The 11,250-nt window shown below is 43.5% G+C and overlaps 1 protein-coding gene across 16 annotated transcripts in view; it reads left to right on the top strand.

The window, feature by feature from the left end:
- FOXP1 (forkhead box P1) overlaps positions 1–11,250 on the top strand; it is a 385,930-nt gene that overhangs the window by 350,303 nt on the left and 24,377 nt on the right. For all 16 annotated transcript variants that reach the window (XM_067303481.1, XM_067303486.1, XM_067303484.1 and 13 more), the window contains 2 exons: positions 33–120; positions 6,429–6,512. In XM_067303481.1, coding sequence (XP_067159582.1) covers positions 33–120; positions 6,429–6,512 — 172 coding nt within the window. The remainder of the gene's footprint in view (positions 1–32; positions 121–6,428; positions 6,513–11,250) is intronic.

Here is an 11,250-nt window from a genome sequence, read left to right as displayed (position 1 = left end):
TTCACTTAATGATTTTCTGTGTATTGTTACAGACATCTCAACAGTGAGCATGCGCTGGATGATAGAAGTACAGCCCAATGTAGAGTACAAATGCAGGTTGTACAGCAGTTAGAGCTACAGGTAAAATAAAATTTATTTTAATATTACCTCAGTATTAATCAAATCCAATTCTCGACAGCAATAAAAATGAGTTCTGCTTTTCCCACTATGATTGAAAACCAGCTTTCAAAACCTACTTGTAGTAGTTTTAAAAACCGTCAAAAGAAACTGCAGCTTCATTTCCTCTTTTCTAAACCGTAACTTGCAAAGAAATAGGACACTTAAACAGGCTGACTGATTGGAAATCCATCAGTATGTATCCAATGCTTTTTATCCTCCAACTGGGGGGGAGGGCGGAGGGGGGGAGCGGATGATGTTCCCCTTCGCTTAGAGGTGTCGGTACGGGGGAAACGGTTGATGTTTATTTCTAAACGCTGCATGACCTGGCTTGTTTGGTGGTCTCTCATATACTAACACTCTCCATGTATTATCATTTTTTTGCCATTTGTAGCAAACGGGTTTTTTTCAAAAGCACAAAAAACAAGGGGGTAAATTGGGGTGCATTAAATGCAACGCAAAGGTATGACGTGTTTATGTGACTGCCGTTGAAAATGCTTTCGAGTTCCCTGTGTCTCCCCGGACCTGGCTGCTCTCGCTGGGCGACTTTGACAGCGTGTCGGTGTGTAGGCAAGGGGTTAGCGAAGAAGGGGAAATTAAAACAATGTTGTACACCATATAGTTACCAGCTATTGAAAAACCTATTTTGTATGCAAGACAGCAGTGTAGAGATATATGGAAAGCCTTGGGCTAAGTACAGAAGATAATTACATTTGGAATTTTACTGAGTTAAGTCATTTATAGCTTCAAATAGTTGGAGAGAAAAATCAGCAAAAACACACTTAAACTTCTTGTTGTTACTTTTCAAGATCAGGATTTTTTTAAAAAATGTCTTTTATCTTCTTATCTTACAAATTACACTTTTTCTTTCATAGATATTTCCTAAATTTTACTTTCAGGAACACGCTGGTCATGACACTTTCACTATTAGCTAAAGCAGTATAAACTATTTTAATACAAGTTTTAGAAAAATCAAACTACCAGTCATAAAATATCAGAGTCTTGTAGAAATTGTTAAGAGAAATGGTCTGTTATTTTAACAAGTTTCTTGGGAATTAGAAAAAAGTCTGCAGTCTTCCTGGTAAACTGAGATATGAGATAATCTTTTACCAAGATGCAGTAATATTCATGCTGAAGGTAAATCTAGATTTTTTCAGTTGCAGTCAGCTTGAGAAGCATTAATCCTCCTCTCCTGCAGTCACTGGAAACGTGTGTGCCTGAGCTATGGGAGGAAGCCCTGTATTACCCATTGAACAGGACAGAGGTGATACTTGGTTGCCACCTCTCAATAAGTCTTTGACAATATTTTTGAAACATTTATCAGCGGTGCATTATGCTAATTATAAAAAGTGACTAATAATTACAGAGTCACACCCAGTTAGTGTGGAGAAGTACCTCCTAGCTCAGGGAGTGTTGCATGGGAAGGTGGCATGAAGTCACCAAGACAAGAATATAACTTCACAGTGGTATGGGGGCTAAGCCAAAAAGTTTTGGGTGTTTTTTTGTTTGTTTGTTTGTTTATTTGTTTGTTTTTTAACAGTCTTACTAGCACAGCAGATACGATGGACTAGAAGCATAATTTAGTCTGCGATAAGGGTGTGCAGCAGAGACCATCGTTGGTCAGCAAGGTAGCATCAGCGTATAGATGGAGGAGGAGGGCTGGTCCCATTCCCAAAATGCACAAGCGGAGGGGAGGACACCTGTAACTCACCCTTGTCCCTCTCCCTTCCTCCCACACATCAGTCCTTTGATGCTTCAAAAAGAAATCGGCATCAATATGTATGTGGGAGGAGACAGAGGAGCTGTCCTCCAGTGACTAGTTCATCTATATGTGACCTGGTTTTGCACAGAGCCATAGTAAAAAGAAAATCCAGCCCAACAGCGGGGTTTTTCATTGTGGTGGTATGCAGCAGGGACAGCGGATGATTTAGGGGAGAGAGCAGCTGGACTAGGGCCATCAACCTAGTACTCCTGGCGATGGAGCAGTTGTCAGGGTCACAACAGCCAGCCCCGTGGTGGAGTAGCTGCGTTTTGGGAGCTAGACTGGAGAGGTGCCCATCACCTTCCCGCTTTGCCCCGTGGTACTCAGCGCTGATGAGCGGCTTTGCCTTCAAATGCAGTTGTGAAGTACCACAAACTGTTCAGGGTCCAGTGTCCCAGCAAGATCCAAATGCTGCATCATCTTATGCCTGTACAGCCCCATTGAGGCCTGGGTAGAATTTAACTTATCCAAAATTCATTGCATCTGAGGGATGAGCTTCAAGTTTTGAGTGTGATAGACCCAGATGCAAGCCTCTCCTTTTTTCTTTTTTTTCTTTTTTCTTTTTTTTCCCCCCATGCCATCATTTATCTTATGTATAACAGTTTTATCAGTGTTATGGACAGAGCTGAGTGCAATGTCTTTTAAAGACAGTAATTTTTAAATGAACTTTTTGGAAAAAAAAAAGTCAGATCTGTTTTCTGTTTGACTGCAAATACCCCTTTGCAGAAGTATCGTGAAGCTTTGGTCTCAGCATCTCCATCAAAAACGTACTTAAAATATCATAGACAAGGTAGAGATCTTCTCATATTTCGCTTTGTTTGAACCATCTTGACATGATCATTTGTTGCCATTATAAATAGTGAGAACTGGGCTGTGGGGTAAAACACAAATACAGGAACATAGCCCTAGCCCTAGCTAGATCTTAGCTGGAATAGGATATTCATTTTGCAGCACCACCTTTGTATGGAAAAACATTTCAGGAGAGCAACAAGGCTATTGCAAGTTTAAAAAAATTATCTCCCAGTAGGAGAACAGGAAGATAGTTGGCCATTTTCAGTGCAGTGAAAACAACGGCTTGGGCCTGTTTTCCTAAAGCGTCTATAGACACTCTTGAAAAGTGGATCCTAAACCTTTCTAATACACAGCCTAAACAAGCACGTAAAAGGAGGGGAGAGGCTACATCTTGGCTGTCTCTTCCGGTGACTGTGACCAGTTTCCTTCTTCCTTGTCCTTGGTTTGTCCAAAATGCTGCTGCTGAAGTGACCTGCCCTTCCCGTTGGTCTGGCCATGTTGCTCCTCACTGGGTTTCCATTTTTGCATTCCAGCTCCTTGCTGTTATTTTCTGCCTGTTTTTCTCCCATGTAATGTCTGCATCCTCTGTGCCTAACGCCTCATCTCCCGCTCTTTGGTCCCCGACTGCTGTGCTGCCCCCTCCTCCTCGAGCACCTTCTGGCCTGTGCTTTCTGTGCCGCCCCTCTCCTGCCTTTCTGTGTCTGTGGGTTTTGGGTTAGGTTGCCCCCCTTCAAGGCAAGGCATGTGTCTTTGTGTCCAGATTTGCAAAGCACTCCATGCATTTACCTTGCTGTTCAGGTACCTGGATCATGTATGTACCCACCAGAGATGGGGGCAATGTAACAAAGCCAGGCTTGCCGTGAAGAACTAGACAGCCCTCTGGAAATTCCCAGAATGTAGAGCTCTCTACAAGGATACAGGGGAAAAAAGAAAGACACCTGAGAGGGGACTGTATTTCATACCAGGCTCCCTCCAAACCTGTGAACATCTCAGGTTAGACCAGTGGCTGTAGGTCCTTGCCACAGTAAGCTTATAGAAATCTGCCCGCCCCTTGCCTTTGGAGAAGTCTACCTGGCATTTTGCCCTGCGACATCAGACAAGGGTCGTCTTTCAGAGGAGGGGTCTGCTCCCAGAGTTATGAAGATCCTTTCCAGCAGGACGTAGCGAGGTTGCAGGTGCCACCTGAGCCCATGTTTGGAGGCGTGGACTCCTTTTCTCCCATGGTCCTGCCAGGATAGTCCTGCTCAATGCTAGCGCAGCGGGAAAGATTTACCAGTCTCATTTCAAATGCACATTCGGTGCATATGTTCAAGTGCAGTTTTATAGACTAAGTTCCTGTCACAGAGACCAGCAGGGAAGCAAATAATGCTCACCAGTAGCATTGAAAAATCAGAATAAACCCATTTAAGAGTCTCACTACTCAGCTTACTTCCAGTGCATAACAGACCTTGCCCAAGAACACTGTTAGTACATCGAGAGCATTTTCCTGCAAATCCTCTCATAATTACCATTTCTGCACCTTGGGTTCTCTAGTGAGTGCCACCAGTGAGAACTTGCTCACATCAGTGGCCGAGCAAACCCTCATGACTTCTTCTGAGTGATCCAGCTGAGTGGAGGGGGCTACTAGTGACAGTCTAGTTTTGTATCACTACTGCTTCCTGATCTAAGGGAAAACAATTTAAAGAAATTCTTGGGATTTTTTTTGCTTCTCTTCAGTGCTTTGAAACTGAGAGACTTCTATTTTTCATAATTTAAACTCCTGCCTAACTGGGTGAGTGTTTGAATTCCTAGACTATGACAAAATACTGGTGTGTGTCTGCCTGAAATGTCGAGAGGATCTTTAATAACATTCATCCACCAGAAGCTGCATTAAAAGCATGCTAAGATGATGACCAAAAACAATAAAAATCAGGACCCTTGCAGTTCAGAGTGAAGCGTACCACTCCATTTAGATGAGGGGCACAGAGGAAATATTGCTCAGGGTGTGGCCCTTACTGCCTAAGTGGCTTTCCCTTGCTGTCACTGCTGTGTTGCAAGCAGGAAGCTTTCAGGTGCCTGCGTTTTATTTATTTCGGCTGGAAGATGTTGTTCTTCTGCAGTAGCCTGCAGACCAAAATTTAATGCATAGATGACCCTGCCAAGCAGCTCATGTGCCCAGCTAGGAATGAGAAATTGCACAACAACGCTTCACTGAGAGTAGAAATACTTCTTGTTTTTTTCACTGATTTTGTGTAAAATGCTGTAGCTGAGGGATGAGACCCCTGCTTTCTCCAAAGAGGCCCTCAGAGGACTCCTGGAGGGAGAAGTTTCTGCAGCGCTGCTGTGATAAGAACATGTAGCTCCCCGCTCTTCTGCGACGCACCAGCAGATCCAGCCATTAACTTCCAAGAGATCTGCTATAGGTGTCAGGCTTTCTCTCTTGCCATTCAGATTTTTGACCCAAAAATGCAAGGCGAGTTGAAAAGCCCAGCGATTTTGCTTTTGCGCTTTCAGAGCACACAGTGATGACACTGTTTTTTTCCTTTATTTAATTCCTGTCTTGGAAACCTATATGCCAAGTTTTATCCCATCATGACGCCTTTCTGGCATGGTCTGAAACCCCTTGCCTTGCGTAGAGCAGGACAGCCTTGACCGTAAGGTTATGAATGGGGATTTATGACCGAATCTCATTTTATATACACTTAGCCCAACTTTACTGCTCCAAACAGATGCCTCTGATAAGGTGGGCAGGTTGTTTAAAGTCACAGGGGAATGTGAGCAGAGCTCTCCTCTTGGCACTGGAAATCTGCCTTGTCTAAAGCAAAACTCAGCTCTGCAAAAATTGTCCTTTGTAGGAACCTGATCTAGATCCCATCGGAAATAGGAACCTTTGTGTTGGGCATGTAGGTTAATTACACCCCTTTTTCATTAGTATTATTTTGAAGTACCTTATCATTTTATTAAGAGCAGCTAGAAAAAGTCCTGTTCACACATACAAAAATGTCACGATTCCAAAAATAATGAGATTTAGTGCCTGACCAGTGCGCTGTACATGCATTGAGAAGCCATCTGGGTCCCGGCCATGTGCGATCCAGGGCAAGCAGCTGTGAGCTAGGTGCAGAATTCAACCGAACAACGCCAGAGACCCAAGAAAGTGAGGGACGGTGCATAGGCCACGCTTTGCCCCAGTTGGGGCACGACGTGGGGAGCGGACGGCAAAGGGTAGAAGCGTCGTCCCCACGGCGGCGTGGACTCCGGAGGCGCCGGTGGTGGTTTAGCCACCGCGGCCTCCTTGCCTCCTCTCCGTGCCGCAGAGCCTGCACGTGGCCTGAAAGCTGCAGACCGTTCGTGCGGTTCGTTTTGGGGTCTTAGAGGAGGAAAGTGCATCTGAGAGTGGCTGCATAACTTGCTTGCTGCGGTGCCTCCCGAGCTGGCGTGGGACTGGTTAATAAACATGATTCACTGTTGTCTTCTCGCTGTCAGTGCTGGAGCGAACCCCTTGGTGCCAGCAGGTCTAGCTCCTCTCGCTCAAGGGCTAATGCATTTTGCTTTGGGAAACACTGACACCCAGCACCAAGAGTTAGTTTTACCTTGCAAAAAAAGACCATATACAATTTCTGAACGGCTCAGCAATAAAACTCTTCTGTCTTGTGCGCTGGTGCCAACTGTTTAATTAGGAATAAGCAGAGGTTGGATTTTATTCATACGGGTAATAGAGCATTTTTTTTCCTCCTTTCAGCTTGCAAAAGACAAAGAGCGCCTGCAAGCTATGATGACACACCTGCATGTGAAGTCAACTGAACCAAAAGCCACCCCTCAGCCCGTAAGTACTGAACTGTGCAGAAACCCAGCACAAGCTCACAACAGCCTCTTTTCCTGTTTCCCACCTGAGCGCGTGATGCGAAGTGTGGTCTGCTTTAAAGTCTGTCACAGCAAAGAGATGTAAAGTACTTCTCTAGCTGGTTACTTTGTAGGAGACGCTGCCACATAAATCCAACTTTCATCGCTCTTTTTTTTCTTCAAGGAGTTTCAAAGAAGTTGAACTCTAAAGCAGATGCACTGGGCCTTTTTCTGGCCTCACGTACCAGCCTGTAAGTGGCTTTACATCAGTCAGACGTGCATGAAATCCTAGGAAGTGTTAGGAATGAGATGTAATTAAATTATATTTAGTGTATTTATTTTGCTTTCTCTCTAAGCCTGACTTACGTTTCGGGTAGAGCAGACTCCGGTTGCACATTTTGATGTTAATTGCTGTTACCTCGTGTCGGGTTTTACACTGCTGAAACCGAGAAGGAAAACCACCTCCGTCCCCCGTAGCTCTTTTAAGGGGGGGAGGCAGCCAGGGCAAGAGGGGTCAGCCCCAAATTCCTCGTTCTTGCAAGGTACCAGGCAGCTCTGTAGCCCAAGCCAGCCGCCGGGGACCCAAAAAAAGACGAACCTACCGTCTCATTCTCTGACGGAAGTGGCTCTTCAGCTGTTGTTTTCTCCTAACCTCTCAATGCTGAAAACGTTCCTCGTAGCTTCACATGATTATTCAAAATGGGGAGAGTGCTCTGCTTCTTGATTTTAAGATTTGTAAGATTTAAAGGTACACTGGCTTTATTTGATTTTGCTTTGAGTCATTGTGTGAAAATTAATTGAGCGTTGACAATCTATAGTTAGTACGAGCAATTTTAATCAATATGCAATGATGCAGCATAATGACAAAGTATTGGTTTATCTGTTTTGACTGATTTTTTTTCTATAAATAAAGCAAACACACACCCATATATGTATGATTTATGGTGATAGAAATAAAAAGGAGTCAGACTATTAACCCAGCAAATATGGTAGCCTGCCAAGATGCAGTTGGTAGACAAAATTAATGTCTGAAACAGAACACATTACAGAGATAGAGAACATAAAATCATTAAACACTTCGCGCATCCATTTTTACTAGAAAAGGATTTCTCAGTTTCCATGTAGTTGGGAATAAATGGCTGCAGAAGTGCACAGGGAGGCTACTAGACAGAAAATTGCAGGCTATTCAGCAACACGGGAGCAGATGTCAAAGCCAACGGGAAATTTTGGTGGCGTCTTGGAGAGAGTTGAGTGGTAGGTATAAACCCTTCCGTTTAAGCTGTTGAGATTCCTCAAATTGCTTGATCCGGTGGATTCCAGCTCTCTAGAGTGGAAACTGCTTACAGTGTCTGTAAAAACAGCATTCTTCTAGTTCCTCATATCCATCTCGGCCTGAATGCAAATGCCTCGGCGCATTGTTGGCAAAGTATATAGACCCAACAGAATGGGGAGGAGGTTTGGTTTCTATAGCTCTTACTGGATTAAAAATTAAAACAGCGGAATAATCTGGGAGTCTCAAAGCGCTCTGCCTTGAGGCCTTTCATAACAGCGGTGCCCCTCAGGAGGAAGGATTAAAAACTGAAGGGAGGAAATCAGAAGGCAGCGAGCGCGGCTTGGCAAGCCAGCCCGCGATCCGTGCTCAGCGGCTGAAGGCAGGAAGCTTTTGCCCATGGTGTAGGCTACGAAGATACCAGGTGGTGTCGCCATGAAGATTAGTGTTAACAGCTAATAAACAGGGAAAAGCGTCAGAAAAAGGGGGGGGGGGAAAAAAGAACGCAGGGGGAAAAGGGCTGTCTTGATTAGTATTAAAAATGTTTTACATTCTGGAAAATTATAGCTTTGTTGGGGACCTCCTACTAAATTTATTTTTAACTGCTCTATTGAAAATTCTGTACCACTAGTCAACATTATCTCTCAGTTGCTCAGCACAGTGTTTCTTTATTAAAAGAAATAGGCATGAATATTTTTGACTGAAAAATTAATAGCTTTTGAATTCATACACAGCAGGTTTTCTTTTGCAAAGAAGTCCAATATCGCTGCACAGCACTTCTATAACCATTTATTTAGAGTCCAAGTCAAACCTTTGACAGCTAGAGCAGTGTTACAAGCCAACATAAAGAACTCCAAGATGTAAACCAACAATAGGCAGTCTGTGTGAGGTTTGCCATTGTCAAATACATAGATTGTTTGGATTAGTTTATGTAAATGTACTGTTGTATTACCCTTTGGAAAAAAAAAAGATCACATTTGTGTATGAAAAGTGGTTTCGTTCACAGGCAGCATTATAAATTCCTTATCCTTTAACTTACATGTTAGAAGTAAAAATTGGTGCCTGACAGGCCTATATTGTGTGGCACTCTGTTGTTGGATTGAAACTGCCTTCTTTTCATTTATTGAAATATAGAAAAATTTATTATAGATACCATCTGATAAATCAGAAATTATTAAAATATGTATAGGTGAAGCATTTGAAAATTAATTATAAAATGTAGAAGTATAGTGTTTTGCATAAATTGTGCTTTCCTTGTGAAAAAAATACACAGGCACTGCATAGACTATGCTAGACCCTAGTCCTTTTAACTCAGTGGGATAGGACTTTGGTAAAAAGATCTGATGACCATTATTGCGGTGCAAAGTATTCTTTACATCCAGTAATTAATTTCTTCTTTTTTTTTTTCCTGCCAGCATAACTAATGCAAGGTGTATGTTAGGATTAATATATTACGGTACATCTGTGATTTTAAAGGAAAGAGTGACTGTGAATCCAAGCGTAGCAATGAATTGGGATTTAAAACTGCAGCTTTTTCGTGGCTGAAAGAAATATTTTTATCCTGTTTAAAGGACCTTAACGCCTATTTTTACACCGTGCCGTAAGCGGCAGGTAGAGCGGGTGAATGAGCCGCTTGCCGTACTACCCCGTCTGTGCATACAGTGGGTGCCTTCTGGGGGTAACGGGGGGCTGCTGGGGCCACGGGCAGGTTCCTGGCCCAGCCCCAGCCAAGAGCTGCTTGTCCAGGAGGGACATCCATCACGGTCGTGTCCGTCAGTCCCATGCCCAGCTTTAGATGGCTTTACCTTCCTGGAGTCATTTTTGCTTCGGGAAGTGCGATGGCATGGCCGGTGTGTTTTGCTATACCAACCCGCCAAGACCGTCTATTCAGGAAAGCTCTTTAGTCCTATTAAAGCTGGTGAGATTTGAGCACATTCCCATGCAATTTGCTGGTGGACGGACTAAACCGTTGGCAGATAAGTCTCTGTATGTGGAGAGGGCTCCAGTGGTGTCTCGCCCACTGTTGCCCTCTTCCCGGGAGAGTGTCTGGGCAGGTCGGGAGGTGGCGGAGGGATGGATGGGGATGGAAGGCACCTTGAGAGGAGGGCGAGTGCTCGGGGCCTTCTTGAAAAACACCCATCTTCATCATTAAAATATCCAGCGGCGCAGCGCTTTAAAAGAAAATGGACGTATCTCGCAACGTAATGCTTGAAAAATACAGAGTTGTTCCTGTTACTTCGACACGTGTTGTTTTAGTGAGAATAAAGTAATGAAAAAAGGGAGAATAAAGCTGCCCACGGAGGAATATGCTGTGACATATTTCTGGAAGGTAAAATTTTTCAATGTAAAAAAACCTAACAAATGCAGAACAAAGATTTCTCAAGATTTATCGTCCTGCTTTTGCCATTAAGGTACCTTCCCCTACATGCTATTTTCATTCGTGTTAGTGATCAGCATAATAGGTTGAAATGGAAATGTGATTTCTTTTGGAGGATTAACTAACATGGAAGTTCATAGGAAGGGAAGGAAAAGGAAAAAGCATCAACCAACAAGTAATTCTGCATACTAGGTGTTAGATCCATCTTTTAAAAATAGGCAGAAAACTTTTAAAGAAACTTTTGGCACTTTAAATAAAATGCACTGTTAGATATCCCTTCTTTAATGTATTTTTTTTACCCTAACCATAGCAATTACGATTGTTTTGAAATACTGTTTTTAGCAACTGTAATAACAAAGCATTAAAAAAAAAAAAGAGAGTCTTTTAACTGTTGAGGTAATGACTGAGCATTTTAGCTGCTGTAGCCGTACTTTATAGTTTGAAAAAATAATGATACGCAGCAATAAAGAGAGATTCTCAAGCACAACAAAAGCTGTTTTTATATACTGGTTTTCATTAAGTCTCACTCCCCAACTTGGGTTTCCTTAGTGTCGCTGCCAATAACAACACCTGCTAAGTGACTGCTGCCTGCCAGAGCCGACATCTCGCGCGGCCCCGTGTCCAGGCCGAGCGGGAGGGGAAGGCGCGGAGCCGAGCAGAGGTTCGCGCCCGCCGGAGCTTTCTCTCCCGCCCGCGGGGTCAAGAGGAGCCGGCTCCGCTCCGGGGCCTTTAAGGCCCAGGAACTCCGTAAATCACCGGTTTCGGCCGTGGTGGGAAAGGCAGCATCAATAGCAGAGGACTCGCTGCCCTGGAGCACGGGGTATGGCCCCAGTGTGACACTTAGAAATGAACGTCTTTTTTTTTTCCTTTTTTTCCTTCTTTTTAAACTGTTTCAGATCTGTTTTTTTTTTTTTTTTTATGTGCAGCCACTATTGTCATGTAAAATGTTTATGCAAAAAGAAATCAAAGTGAGTCCTAACGGGAGAATCACTTACTAGAAATCTCTTTTACGGGGTGAAGGAGAGGGTTACCTCTCTGCCTTGTTTATATTTAAAGGGGAAAAAAAAAACTTGA

This window comes from Apteryx mantelli, chromosome 12 (genome assembly GCF_036417845.1).
Source record: "Apteryx mantelli isolate bAptMan1 chromosome 12, bAptMan1.hap1, whole genome shotgun sequence".
Classification (NCBI taxonomy): domain Eukaryota; kingdom Metazoa; phylum Chordata; class Aves; order Apterygiformes; family Apterygidae; genus Apteryx; species Apteryx mantelli.
Note: the sequence above shows the minus strand (reverse complement) of the source record. Positions and strands in the feature narration are given on the sequence as shown.